At 37.5% G+C, this 15,684-nt stretch overlaps 1 protein-coding gene across 4 annotated transcripts in view; it reads left to right on the plus strand.

Moving 5' to 3' along the window:
- The window catches only part of VTI1A (vesicle transport through interaction with t-SNAREs 1A), a 367,819-nt gene that overhangs the window by 219,265 nt on the left and 132,870 nt on the right, over positions 1 to 15,684 (plus strand). The window contains exon 8 of one of the 4 annotated variants that reach the window (XM_025395800.1): positions 2,363 to 2,596. The exons of the other annotated variants lie outside the window; for them this stretch is intronic. Coding sequence (XP_025251585.1) covers positions 2,363 to 2,468 — 106 coding nt within the window. The 3' untranslated portion in view covers positions 2,469 to 2,596. Of the gene's footprint in view, positions 1 to 2,362; positions 2,597 to 15,684 lie in introns of those variants that run through there. 4 annotated transcript variants of the gene reach the window in all.

Genomic DNA, 15,684 nt, shown 5'->3' on the forward strand with positions numbered 1-15,684 from the left:
ATGTAGGTAATGTTCTTATAAGTACATTCAGCGCAAAATTATTTCACATTCAGAATCTACCACATAAGAATATCATCTAGCATGACTGTCAGTTTGGAACTGTGGATAGAAAAGTGAATGAGAAACATTGAGAATGGCCTCTGGAATAGCTTAATTAGAATTTTTAAGAAGGAAATCTTTATAGTTGATACTATAAAGACAACCATCTAAAAATAACTAAAGTCTTCTTTGATCACATATCCATATACAATAGTTTGCTAAAAGTATGTTTGCCGTGTTACAGATTTATTACATAAGAATCAATCAAATGTCTAGTGGTTTGGTCTTCAAGACTGTTAAGATTTTTCTAAGCAGCCTGACCAGTAGCAAGCTTAAAGTTCCTGGGACATTTCCAGCCAAGGCTGGCATAATATGACATTCCTTCTCGTTTTCTTGGACCCTGACTCCCAACTCAGAATCATAAGCCATCAAATTCTCTGATTAAGAGTACTAGGTAAATGGCCTAAGAAAAACTCAGAATTCAGAGAAAAGGGTAGTGGTGATTGAAAGGAATGCTTCAGTGCCTATAGACAATAAAAAAGAAAGGAAGGGGAGGGAAAAACCTCTGTTGCTTTCCTGGGAGGGCTCCTGCGTCGTGAGCTGTAACGAATATTCTGCATATGTCTCCATTTTGTCAAATCTCATTAAAGAGTCCTCCTGCTTTATGTCAATTGAGCTGTCCAGAAATCATTCATCATTTTTAGTGTAAAAAAAATGATGTGGTTATTTAAATAATATCATATTAATGTTAAAGTTCAGCTGTCATTTAATGGTATGGCTTAATCAGATGTAGCATTTAGGAAAAATAGTTTATGCGGGCTCCACGTGGCTTTCAGGTTGGCAGATTCAAATAAGGATTTATGGGTTTCGAAACCAATGTATTTCTGTCCATGTTTCTGCTTGATGTACCTCACCCTTTAGTGCAGGACACTGCAGACAGTTATTTCAACAAATAAAGCATCTCCTCATATTGTGTTTGAATAAATTTGCAAGTCATTTAGAGAGGGTGAAGCACAAACAACTTCGGCAACCTTTGACTGGGCTTTCTGTAGGGAAATCATAATAACGTGGTTGTTTCAGAAGCCTACGGAAGAAAATTACTCTGGTGAAATCTACATGGGGTTCTCTTTGTAGGCAAACTCAGTCAATCACTGACTCATCTTCTTTTGGGATGTGTCTAGAGTATGAACAGAAATAAAAATTCCCAGATGGACATCACCTTGCTACATCTGAACCAAGGGTACGCTTAAGTCCACCTGTTCACATGCATGACAATGTTTTTCACTAGGCACAGCTGGGATCTTGGTATCAGCCAGGATATTCAGATATTTTCAACCAATGCCTTGACCTGGCAATGGTCTCTGGGGACCAAATGCAGTGGTGGTTTTGTTTTAGTTTCTAATTACTGCCCCATATGATATACAATGTATTTTGGACTTGGGAAAAGGTACAAACATTTTACCAACCTCTCTGCTTCATTATTTTGGTTATCTCATGGAAAAGCTCTCTGCAGAGAAATAGAGGCAGGGTTTATGTACCAAAGCCTCTTATTGAATGCTCTGATTTTGCTTTCTCTGTTACATCCCTCCCATTCATTCATATGGCTTTCGCTTCCAGCCCTGGTGAGCTTGTATTTCAGAAAGAAAAGCCACATTATCTTACTATTCTTCTTACCAAAACTGCATAGCTATGTCATGTGTCAGCAAGCGCTTCTGATTTAGGAAATGCTATGATATTGAATCGTGCTCATCTGCCACCTTCACAAATGTGTAAAAGAAATGAATGTCCTCATTGTGCAGTGCGAGCATTTACCTGCATATAACATAAGCTTAATTATTTTCATATGATAAATTCTGTGTGACTGAAAATAGTTAAATATTCTGTAGTATACCAAACCAAGGAATTGCTTTGTTTAAAAGAAATATTGCAGGTTATTTTTTAATTCTTTTAAACCTTGATTGTTCTCAAATTTGTAACGTGAACAAAAATGGCTTGGCATGGCTCCTCATTTCAGCCATTTTACGTATGGTCTGTTGTGAAGACAGGTGAAAACACTGTTCCATTGGTACCAAGATCTGTGCATATGTCCACTTGATTATCTGTAAAACTGACCAAAAGGAGTTGGGGAAATCAAAATGAGTAAGCAACAAAATTAAGTTTATAAAATCCAGCAGCCACTAAATAATCATCTACCACTCATGCTTTTTTATCTTTTTTTAAACTTCAAATAAGATAAACATCTATTTCCTTCCTTCTTTCCTTTCTTCTTTTCTTTATTCTGCTTATTCATTTCCTTAGTAAATATTTACTGTCTGTACGCCAGGGCTGGGGATCCTGAAATGAACCCAATTTTATCCTCACTTTCACAGTACTTTAGTGTAGTAGAAGACATATGCATAAAAATGTACCATGGAAATTCACAAAATTAACAGATTCTCAAGGCATCTATTGAAGATTCCACAACTCCAGTTAGTCCTTGCTGGTCATTAAAAGGGACACGAGGAAAACAAATAACTAATAAAAAAAAATACGAGTTAAATGGCTATAAAGCCAACATGTTTGGAAAAAAATAGAGAAATAGAAAATGGCATATGGAATCATTACAAATTTTGAAAAGAACTAAGGTATGCAAAAAAATTGACATATAATATGTAATTTGGTGAGATAGCAACTGATTCAACCAAAAAGAAATTGCTCTTTGTGTAAGCACGCCATATTACCAAAAGAAAGAAAACAAAAGAGAAAATTAGTCAATTCAAAGTTATAATAATAAAAGTCCACATCAGAACACAGCTATGACTGATTTCCTGGAAAGTAATTTTTCTTCTATTCTGACATAAGATGGAGAGTTATCAAGGGACAAACTGTTCATTTCCTAACTCTGTAGACAGAGTTTACATAAAGTGGAATTCAGATAATAATGAAAATGGTCATGAAACAAATGACCATTTATGTTGTAACTGGGTCCAATAAATGGATTTTTTCATTGACTTTCACAAAATTAGATTTTTATAATTGGCTGTCTTAAAGTGTCACAGTATCACTAGGAGGCTGAAATGTTTCTCTTCATATGTATGTATTGATGTATGTGTTTGTGTGTGTATTTTTTCTATACCTTTGAGCAGAAAGTCTTATTCGTTCAAACTGTTGGCAATCAGTACAAATGAAAATTAAGATTTTCAAAATTCAGAGTCAGAATAAAAAGAAATGGTGATTCTGTTTCCTTTTACCTCTGAAGAGTTAATGATTGATCACTAATTGTATATTTGTTTCTAAAAGTACATGAACAATGCCTCAGGAATGTAACAAAGTTACAGTTTAAGAGCTCCACTGACAAAAATTTACAGGATATGTTACTACTTTACCTTGGCTTCTCTGCCGCATTGTATATGCTGGCAAAGTGCTTATAAAAAAAAAAAAAAAGGCATAAGCCAGGTGTGGTGGCTCACTCCCGTAATCCCAGAACTTTGGGAGACCTAGGCAGGCAGATCACTTGATGCCAGGAGTTCAAAACCAGCCTGGCCAACATGGTGAAACCTCACCTCTACTAAAAAATAGAAAAAAAAATTAGCCGGGTGCAGTAGCTAATAATCCCAGCTACTTGGGAGGCTGAGGCATGAGAATCACTTCAGCCTGGGAGACGAAAGGTTGCAGTGAGCCGAGGTCGCACCGCTGCACTCCAGCCTAGGTGACAGAGTGAGACTCCATATCAAAAAAAAAAAAAAAAAGAAAAAAGAAAAGGAAAAGAAGAAATGGCATAGATGGTTGTTTAACACCTATTCTGTTTGACAGTCTCAAATCAAATAATTTCCTCTCTCCCCCTCCCTACCTATATTTGCCCCCAACTATTTGCACACACGTGCATGTGCATGTGCACACACACACACAGATTGTCTCCTTCAGAAAGTGAATTTTGTTTATCCTTCCAGTATGAGTATGGTTAACTTCCTTATGCATGGAGCTGCTTAGAGATCTTTTGTAACTAATCTGTAATATAAACAAAACAGACAGTATTAAATGCAGTTGACCTAGCTAGCACCATTCACACAATATTATTTAATACGCATATTTTTGTTAGAGTTACTTTTGAGTTAGTCTGGAGAATCATTGCCACCTATCATTGCTATCATATTTTACATTTTAAACATAGTCTTTGGTAGAGTGATAGGTAAAACATCTGAAAAGCTTAAATGCACTGTCAGAATGATTCCTAAGAGTAAATAGACCAGGAATGCCAATGCAAGATCTGTAAGCTATAGAAATAAAATTTTTAAAATAAAAACAGGTTTATTCTTACATATGCCATGGCTAGATGTTTAAGCTTCTTTTAAAAACTCATTCTTCTTTCTCCTTCATTTTGCCCAGGAAGCATTCTGTTATATTCTAATTGTTCTTATTACAATATCTGAAAATTCAGCAGTAGAGAGTTTTCAAGACATGTGAGAAAAATGTCCTTGAAAATGTGCTGTCAATTTTTAGGCACTGAAGAAAGTACCTTCTCTCATAGTATCTTGCATTTATATTTTTACATCTCTGTCTCTATCTCTTTTTCTTTTCTCTGTTTCTCTCATTCCTCTTTCTCAGCACATTTTACTTACTGGTGATAAACTTGGGCCCTGACCTGAAATTAGTGTAGCAAAATCTCAATGTCTAAACTATTCTTCAGCTTTTAATCAAGCGCTTATTCTTTCAGAATAAAGTGATTGAATTTCCAATAGATTCTTTGGACTTAACAGATTTAAGATTGACCTCTTCAAGGCCAGCATGGGTAACGTTTTTACCAAACCAAAGAATAGCTTTGGATTTGCTTATATGTTTCTCTTTAATAACATGCTGTGCCTTTAAACATAGAATTTTGCTCTAGTGTCAGACACTTGAATGCAACACCTTATCTGTCAATGATAACTCTACCAGCTGCATTCATTGAGCCTTAAGTGCATATGTGACCCTAAATCATATATTATACATCTTATCTGATTTTATCCTTAACAGTTCTGTGAAGGAGGCATCACTATCCCCATTTTACGGGTGAGGCAAACTGTGCTTAGTGAAGTTAAGTAAACTATCCAGATTCACATATTGTAGAAAGAGAATTAGGATGTGAACTTAGTTTGCTCTTTTGACACACTACACAAGGTTCCCAAAGACCAGATTATGAATCAGAACCAGTTTTCACTAGTAGTAAGAAGAGTAAGAACAAACAGTTGAGTTTTTGTTATGCCAACTTATTGTCAGATGCTATTATAGTTCCATTTCTTCTGTGAAATAATTGGTGGCAGTAAATAATTTCCTTAAACTAGGTTCATTGTTACAGTAAACAGAAAAATAAATACTTGGAAATATTAAACATTGGCAATTATATGTCAGTCCTCTCACTGTCCCATGCCCCCCTCTCATTTCACTGACCAGGAAATTCAAAATCCATACTATACTGTACCCTTTAATAACCAAAAACACTGCTACTTATGCACTCTCTGGTGGGTAGGTAGGTAGCAGCCACAGTCCTAGATACTTGTTATACGTTACCTTCTTTCACTTTCATGATAACTCTATAAGATGGATACTATTACTCCCGTTTTAAGAAATAAGGGAACCACTGGTAAATATCATCAGGGTCTACATAAGTCGTCTGCCTCCGGAGCCTGGTTTTCCTACTACACCAACTATTTATCCTTCTGTGGAGACTCAGTTTCCTCACGATGGTCAGACAACCCTTCTGGATGTGTAGACACTTGTTCCTGAAAGCAAGGAACAAACCCTACTGGATCCCATCATTGTGGGTGGGCTGAAGGTGCTCAACTGCAGCTACTGTGTGCCATAGGAGTCCCACGTGAGTGTGTTCTTAAGGAGTCCTTTCGAGTTGTTGTATTGCTAAGCATAGACCGTGTGGCATTAACCAGAAGCGAGAAATAACAGCACTGTGCAGCGGAAGAGTCTATCATCTCCCTTACCTCTGGAATTTGACAAGTGTCATTGTTAGAAAATTTTATTTCTATATCTAACTTTATCATCTGGAGTCTTATCCTTGCTGGAGCAAACAGTCCCAGTCTTGTTTAATTATTTATGTGAAATTTCTATGTATGCGTCCAGAGGCATATGTCCCAGTAGATAAGGGGTAGTAGGCTCTGGAGCTGCACTGGCTCTGCCACTTTTTAGCTAGTAACCTTTGGCAAGAATCTCACCACTCTGTACCTCAGTTTCCTCATCTGCAAAATAGGGATGACAATAGTCTTTACTATGGAAATTTTTATAAATGAGTAGATACGTGTAAAGTACACACAACAGTGCCTGGCACATGATAAAGTACCAGGAAACATTGAGGTATCGGTTATCATCATTATCAGTATTGGTTTTAAAGGAAATAGGGCCTGAGAGCAAAGACTAAAATCAAAATGTTAATTAGTAGTTCTTCTAGGTTGATGAATTTTTAATTGATGTTTTTAAGTTTTCTTTTTCCGTTACTAGAGTTTCGTAGGAATTTTTTAAAAATTACAAATCAATAATAATAAATCCCATCATCTTTTCCTTATGTCCCTGTTTCTGTCATGGCGCCACTGTTCCCCCTTCCTTCTGGGACTGTCACTCAGCAGCATTTCTTGAACTACTCTAGTGTGTTCTGAGTACTACCTGGAGCAAAGCAGTCCTCCAGTCTCACATGTTTCCCATCTCATTTAGGCTGTTTAGGGAGGGGGGGCTCCTAGTTGGTCTCTGTACTTCTTCTTCCCTTCTTTTGCCGTTCTGAATATTACTGACCAATTTATTTGGAGGGTGTCAGACGAGTGCTGTTTCTTCTGTACTTAGGGATCTCCCATAGTGATGTTCAACACAGAATGTCTTCCTTAGTCTCATCGCTAAGGTTTTCCAGTGAACTTTCTAGCTTTGTTTGCTGCTTCTCCCTTTGGGTAGGCGGTATGTCCCTACTAGTGGTAACTACTTACAACCTCCAAGCTAGCTTCACTCTTCACTAATTCTAGACATTTGCTTTGTCTGTTACTTCTACCTGGAATGTTCTCCTTTTGCCACCTATATAAGTCAAAATCTTCCAGTTGCATGTGGCAGAAATCCAGATCAAACTGGCCATAAAATACACACACAAACACACACACACACACACACACACACACACACACACACACATATCTCTCTCTGAACTCATGTAACTAAGTAGTCCAAGGGTAGAAGCGACTTGAAACAGCGTTTGAATCTAAAAGTTCCAACAATATCGTCAGGACTGGCTCTTGCTGTTTCCATGTCACATCTCAGATCACTTATGGATGGGTTCTGGCCTTCGTCAAGGATTCCCCTGGTGGAGACAGCTCTTGCCAGCGCCTCAGTACAGCCATTGAATATAGCGATTTTTTCATTCGAATGCCTCCAATGAAAGTAATAGCTTGGAATCTTACTGATTTGGATTGGTTCTGGTCAGGTAAAAACTCCATTAATCTATGATCTGATGTTGTAGGCATGAGACCCTGTGCAGGGGACAGACAAACAGACTGTGAATGGATGAGGCATAGTCCCCTCAGAAGAATCTGAGAGCTTTTTTCCAAAAGGGTAATGGATACTGGGTGGGCAAAAACAACAGATGTTACCTTTTGAATATTCCAAATGAGCTTTTGTCTATACTCTGGGTCTCAGGTGAATTACCTCACTCTCCTTCAAGCCTTCTTCACTCTCCGAGCCAGAAATGATGCATCTTTGTTCTGCTCTTTCACAGCAGCTTGTACTTCTCACAAGACATGAACATCATCCACTTTGCATGGCATGTATTGTAATTATTATCAACTGTGTCTTAATTTTCTTCTAGGTTTTTTTGCATTCTCCACCTTATCCCCAAAAGGATGCTTTACAGCTCCCCCACAGTATTGTGCAAGCAGCAGAAATTAAGAAGGGAAGAAACATGGATGAAAGAGAAATGAAACAAAGTCAGGGAACCATGGTGGTAACTGCTGTGCAGGTTCCTAGACAGGTTTAGAATTTCCCATCTGAAAGCAGAGCAGGATGCACCGTCAACTGGAGGATCCACAGTGTTTCGTAAAAGCGAAAGCAGCCTTGAAGCAGCCTTAGTCAAGGCCCAGCATAACCCTCTTGCCACATAGATGGGCCCTTGATAACCGGTTGATAATGCGGTTACTGGAGAGTGGTGATAGTACACGCAGCACATTTCTGTCCCCAAAAGAATGAGGAATTGCTATAGGACCAGTTGTCTTCAGGATCCCGAGGTCAACCCTCACTTCTCTATTGTGAGATACTGCTGGTCAGGAACCTCCTCACATTTGGCTCACGGCCACGTTACCCTGATGTAGGCCTCATCAATGAATAGTCTTTGGAAGAATGCCAAAAAATAGTTTCAGAGTTGTTATCTGAGTTCATATGGGTATAATTTAGTGGAAAGTCTGCGGGTTTTTATCTGTTGCACTTTGGCTACATGTAAACATGTCCGTTCAAAGATAAAATATGTAACTTCCCAATGAGAGAATATTTTCTCCATTATTTAATCACAATGGAAACACATCTTATCTTTTTTCTTGATTGTGAGCCACAATTTGACCTAATTTTTGAATTACTTTCCTTTTGTGATTTTCCTTTTTTCCCCTGGATGCATGCCATTCTTGAATGCTACATAGAATATGAAGGGTGCACTTTACCTTTTCCGTCAATGCCTTCTTTGAACGCAGCCTTGAGCTGTTAACTTGAAGCAAGGAGCCCTAGGCCTTCCTTATAAGCAAGTAATGGAGCCCTTAGATCCCCTTGTAAATGGCTATTTATTAACGTATACCATCACCAAACAACATTTTATAATTCCAGGCCCCCACACCATTACACCACTGTCTGCTCCATTGTGAATTAAGGGAGGGCTTTGGCCATCTGTTTCATTAAATGCCAGAGGCAGCGAACAGTATCTGAACTTTATAAATCGAGAGTTAGGGCTTCTCCCTCCACAACTCTCCCCCTTCTTCGGCTGCCACCACCGCTACCACCACCATATTTTTTGGTTTCAACGCTCACGTTGTAAATTAGCGTATTCACACATCAATTTTAAAAGGCTGGCTGTGTTATAAGACGGGACAAAGCAAGCTCAGTAACAGCTCATGCACAGTGCAGGTGGTCGAGCTAGCTGCTACCCAGATCAAAAGTCAAACAACTGTGAATCTGCTTTTGAAAGTGCAGTTAGGGAGACAAGGCAAGGCTTATCTGCACAAACAAGGACGAGTTATAGATATACATCACAAACGCAGGAGGACAAAAGGGGGTTTCATCATCTTGCAGGGCAAGAAAACCCTGTAATGCTGACAATTCTGAGGGCATCGCTGGAATATGTGGCTTGTTTTCATTTTTGTTTTTTTTCTATAATATAAAATTAGTTTTTTATTATGCGGCAATTGATAATTATTATTTACACTTTGGTGCTGTTCCTAAAGTAGCTAAGGATTTTTTTTAAGCCACCTTTAGGGCAGGAAATGGCTCCTTTTCATGGTTGCATTTTATTTTTCAGCAGCATTTAAGGACAGACTCCTATTTATACCACACAAGCAGTTTTGTCTGTTGTAAACAAAGTAAGTGGCTGGGGATTGTGCTTTCCCAGAAATGTTTTCCAGGGAAGCCATAATAAGAAACAACTGTGTATATCTTGAGAATTTGTCATCTAGGTATTAAGAAAGAATTCTTTTCTTTTATGGGGGAAAAAAAAGGCACTGTGAAGAAATACATTCAATACTCAAAAGTACAGTTAAAATATTTCTTAATTTGTGATGTTTGACCACCTTGCTAGTATTAGTTGAGGTTTTCATTTTTTATTTAAAATTATCTCAAACATTTTTGACAATGTGGAAGCTGACGTGATAGGAGGCGTAACGATATTTTTTTAACCTCAGTGTTCTTTTTAAAAGGCTAATGACTTCTTTTGCAAAGTTATGTGAAGAACTTTGAAACCAAGGTATGACTATCAATGGAGAAAATGCCAGAATGGTAAATTTGACCATGCTTTTAAAAAGAGAATTGAAGCAGCTTGGAATTACGAGAAAAAAACAGCGCTATAGTTTCCTGTACAATTATAGTTTACCTAGGAAAAAACTATTCCACTGTCTACCTACCTTCCTATGGCTTAATGATTTTGTGATGAGGGGGAAAAAAAAAACAACAACACCTGTCAACCATTTAATTCCCAAATCAGTTAAGGATGTCTGAATCAGGTCCCCTGGTGCTTTCCTGAAACCACACTCCCTGTCTCAAGCCATAGGGCAGTGGTTCCTATCCTGGAGTGGGCTTCATGGAGTCTTGAATATCTGAAGTTTTCTAAAAATGTGGGTGCGTATGTGTGTATATGCATCTTTTTGGGAATTTTCCATTAAATTTCCATAAAATTTTCAAGAGTCTATAGCCAACTCCAAAAAAAAAAGTTGAGAAAATGAGATATTGTTAAAGAACTGTGTCCAATTTCCTAGCTAAATACCACTTAATTACTTTGATACTCTGGCTTACTTAAAATGCATTGACCTACAAGAAACACTTATTTTGAATTTTTCCACGAAGTTCAACAAGACATCTGAAAACACAGGGATACCATCCTTGGGATATCAGATCATTTGTTAAAAGTACATCCTTAAAGACAATCAGAGCAGTTAAATTAATTTATATGGGGCCTTATGGTTTATAAGACACAGTCACATACATTATTTTATTTAAGTTATTCTTCATAAGAACTCTGAATTCATATTATCATTATTATCCTGTGGTACAGATAATTGAGACCTACAGAAGTTGAGTCTTGCCCAAGTTCACGCCACAAAGATAGAGCAAAACTTGGACCAGTACCCTGGTTTTAGCTACAGAAATCATGTTCTTAGCAGCATTCTGGCAGTAGCACCATCAGCCTTTTCTTCAACACCAAATGTTTAATGTCTACTGGGTAAAAGGGCATATGGAGATTCCCTTAAGAATCCAATATTAGTCATTGGAGATTCAACAAATTCAAAACTCTACTCCTAGGTAGCTTAATATCTAATTGGGAGCTTTTGTTGAGAGACATTTTGAGAAACAACAATGCATAGTAACTTGTGCTACATGGTAAGTGAGAGATCATTGCTCTAGGCAATGACAGGAAGAAGAAATTCCTGGGGCCTGGATGTGCAGATAAGACTTCATAGAGGAGATGATCGGTAAGAACCAGACCTGACAGTCACTGCCCCATTCTTAACCCACATGTAGCATTAGGCCTCTTTCCTTCTCATGGCAGCTTCAAGGTAATAGCTCCTAGCAGCAGAATTTGAACCCTTGCAGGGAAACAGTGGTGATGGTGTTGGGGTGTTAGGAAGATGTTTGACCACAGCTGTGTTGAGGATACATAGGAAATTAACAAAACAACTTGTAACCTCATCTGCTCGTAAAGTTAATATAATGTGAAAGCTTCAATCTTACCTTAAACTGTTGAATTTTTCTTTTGTTTCTCTTTTCTTTCTTTCTTTCTTTCTTTCCTTCCTTCCTTCCTTCCTTCCTTCCTTCCTTCCTTCCTTCCTTCCTTCCTTCCTTCCTTCCTTCCTTCCTTCCTTCCTTCCGTCCGACGGGATCTCACCGTCACTGAGCCTAGGGTACAGTGGCCCAGCAACAGCTCACTGCAACCTCAACTTTCTGGGCTCAAGTGATCCTTCCACCTCCACCTCAGCCTCCCGAGTAGCCACGACTACAGGTCCACCTCACACACCCAGCTAATTTTTAACTTTTTTGTAGAGACAGGATCTCTTTATGTTGTCCAGGCTGATCTCAAACTCCTGGCCTCAAGCAATCCTCCAGCCTCAGTCCCCCCAAAGTGCTGAGATTGCAAGCATGAACCACTGTGCCCAGCCAGGAGCCTTTAGCTTTTAGAACAGCAGTGAGCAAATCATAGACAGCAGACCAAATCCAGCCTGCCACCTGTTTTTGTATGGCCCTCAGGCCAGTAATGGTTTACATGTTTAAATGATTGGGAAAAATCAAAAGAAGAATATTTTTGACATGTGAAAATTACATAAATTCAAATTTTTTAATTATGATGAACTCTAAAATTTTCTTAAGTAAGGCTTGAAATCACCTAATAAGATCTAATTGTAAACAATTGTGAAAAATCTTTTCACTGGTTGTGCCCCAGTTTTAGAAAAATATTGCAAATTTTCACACACTTGACTAAAATTACATATTTATAAAACTTTACATATTTATAAAATTACATATTTATTAAGGAGTTCATTTTAAAGACAGGTCTTTGAAATAATACTGCATGTTGACTATACATATTCTACATATGATTCATGAATAGATGCAAAGAATGTTGGCAAAGTACATAAATTATTTTATTGTGGCATATTATTTATTTGATAAGCGTATCACTTAAAAATACTGAATTTTTTCATGTGTCCCAATTAAATCTTTATCATCGAATGGGCTTATAGAAATTTAGTTATTAGAAAACTTGCCCAGCCAATAAAGAAAAGCATTCATTTTCTATTCTGTATACATGATCTGAAGCCATAGCTTTTTAGGTCTTTTAATCTGTTTGTTCAAGGCCAAGCTATTTATATGGATAATTTTTAAAGCATCTGTATAAAGAAAAAAAGAACATTTTATTTATTCACTGGGGTTTTTATGTGCCTTGAAATTGCATAGATAAAGTATTTTCGAGCTCATGGATCTGGAAGAGATAAAAGGTCTCTTATTTTATAAGGCTTTATGTAAGCTTTTCAAATGTACAGTTTTCTCATGGCTAGAATTTTTTAAACAAAACATTATTTCACTATTATAGCTAGAGTTTGATGTGGGCACCTCTTTTTCTTCCCTGAATTACATGTTAAATTATGTGTTTAAGGTTGTTTTTATGGTATTTTACCTTCTGAATTTTAACAGTTTTCTTGTTGGAGAAATTAATTTACCAATCTTCATTTTTAGTAGTGGGCAACTATTTAATAAAATCAGAATACTAAGTGTTAAATATGAATAGAAAACTCAAAAGTCAGATTTAAGAAACAGAAAATGAAACGTACCACTTGGTTTTGCAACCAAGTGGTACGTTTCATGAAGATGAAAAATTATTTACCTCCCCCTACTTAAGAGTTTTTGCTAAGCCTGGTAGACTGAGAGAGAAGGGGCATTTTTATACTCTGGGGCAACTGGATCCAGACTAGATTCTGGATGAACATTAGCTGTTGTTAGTTGTGCCATGTCAGGGCCAAGAAACAGCTTTCCCTGGCTGGAGCATTCCCAAGTCATCATGGCCACCAGACAGGTGGGGAATAAATATTGTAGAATGGTGGGGCATTTGGAGAGCTCGCTCCTGATCCCAGGGACTCAATTTGGACCAGCTTCAATTGGAGCAAACAGGTGTTCCTGGGAGGAACTGTCCTCAGATGGCTGGAGGGGGTGCCATTCTTTCACATACATAAAAAGTTCCTCTTCCCTCTGCCTGCAGGAAAATTAGAATTAACTACAGCTTTTTCTTTTGAAATGGAAAAAGAGAAATAAAAATATGGCACCAGGTTTTGGCTGTGGCTGGATTTCCACAGAGCATGCAATCTATGATAAGTGATGAGAATTCTTGAAGCAAAGCATGCCTGTAGTGTCAACATTGGAGATGCTATAAAAAGTAGATGAATGCAAAGAATCTTTTTACCAAAAGATATACCTATAAAATCAAATAGTCTTTCCTTCTGTTATTCATTTGTTCATTCACCAGGTATTTGTGGAGCACTTGCGATTCCCCAAACACTGGGCTAAGTGCTAGGGACGAGAGTGTAACATGTAACAAGGTCCTGCCCTCAAAGTACTTGGCCTGAGTTGTAATAATGGTAATTGGTTGGAACATGAAAGTGAACCTGAGTGGTCTTTGGGAGACCATAGGCGGAAAGTGGTTGCTGGCCTCAGAAAGATTTGTTTTTCTGCAATATTACCATATCAAAGATATGACTAACTTGTTTTATTTGGGAATATTCTTTTTAAATCATATTTTTCCTATAAAACAGAAAATAGTAATATTAAAGAAATTTTTAAGTAAAAAAATTGTTTTTAATCCCTTTACCTTGAAACAAGCTATTCCTTTGACCCAAGTATTCCCTTCCAACCTTTTAGTCATGTTTCAAGTTCAATATTATATTGCTTTACTCACTTAATATTATAATCTTAAAGTTTCCACAGTCTTTGTGATTTGTATTTTTGCCAAATTTAAAAAATTTATCATAATAACAAAGGATTTTAAAAACCTCTTATTTGGGGCCAGACGCGGTGGCTCACACCTTAATCCCAGCACTTTGGGAGGCCGAGGTGGGCAGATCACCTGAGGTCAGGAGTTCGAGACCAACCTAGCCAATGTGGCGAAACTCCATCTCTACTAAAAGTGCAAAAATTAGCCGGGCGTGGTGGTGGGTACCTGTAATCGCAGCTACTCAGGAGGCTGAGGCAGGAGAACCGCTTGAATCCGGGAGGCAGAGGTTGCAGTGAGCCGAGATCACGCCACTGCACTCCAGCCTGACAACAAGAGCAAGACTCCATGTCAAAAAAAACAAAACAAAACAAAAAAAGCCTCATATTTTGTAAGGGTAAAAAATGTTATCAAGAAACAGGGAGAAAATTATTCATAATTATACTGGCTAAAGGTCACAACTATTAATTGGCATATTTATTCCAGTTTTATTCCAGTATTCTAGTACATACGTTTTTTAGGTACAACATATAAAACTTTATATCCTATTATTTGCATTAAGAGTAAACTGAAAGTGTTTTCCCATGCCATTAAAAATTCTTTGTAATCATTATTTATGTGGTTGTTTCTGGCTGTAATATTTTTAGATCCTACTCGTCTTAGGAATCTATAGATGTGGAACCATTGTCTTCTGGCATTTCGTGTTTCAGAGTAGCAGAAAAATAGACCAATTTATGGTACTCTGGAGTGACATGTTGTGGGTTTTGTTTGTTTAGTTTTGGTTTTATAAATCTTTGGGATTGAACAGAGTCTGGATATTTCTATATATGAGGTCTTTCACTCATTTTGCATGGATCACAGAACTTTAAATCTGCACATTCAAGTCCTCCCTCTACCGACCAGGAGAGGTTTTTTTAAAATCATGTCTTGGATTATTGCTTCCATTTCAGATTTTCTGGCATCAGGATCATCCACAATTCTAACACTAGACCTCTATCTCCAATGTTTGTCATGTTTTAAAAATAATGTTGTTCTCTTCTTTTTCTTCTCATTTATCTCCAACACCATTGGAGCATTGTTTCTAGTCTGTGCTGCTGGTTATGTGAGTATTAATGCCGCTGTTGCATTACTGGTTTCCCTGAAATCTTTTCTTTATCTATCCTATTGCCTCATCTCTTATCTCCTTGAAGTCTCGCTGGTTCTTACCTTACAGTTTTCTGCCCTGGCTTGATAAAGCTTTACCTTCTTACTGTTTTTATTAAGGACACCAAACTATTTTCAAAAATGTTTTTTGGTTTCTTTAGTTCATAAGTTTCAGAATTGCATTCTTTCTCAGAATCTTTACGATGTTGTTTTCTGCCCCCCGCCCCTTGTTCTGTAGTATAGATTTTTTCTATCATCCTTATGTTATTTTGAGTTTCTTGTTTGGTTACTTTTCAAAACAACATCTTGAATCTGCAAATGGAGAGCTGCTTGATATG

This window comes from Theropithecus gelada, chromosome 9 (assembly GCF_003255815.1).
Source record: "Theropithecus gelada isolate Dixy chromosome 9, Tgel_1.0, whole genome shotgun sequence".
In the NCBI taxonomy this organism is placed as follows: Eukaryota; Metazoa; Chordata; class Mammalia; order Primates; family Cercopithecidae; genus Theropithecus; species Theropithecus gelada.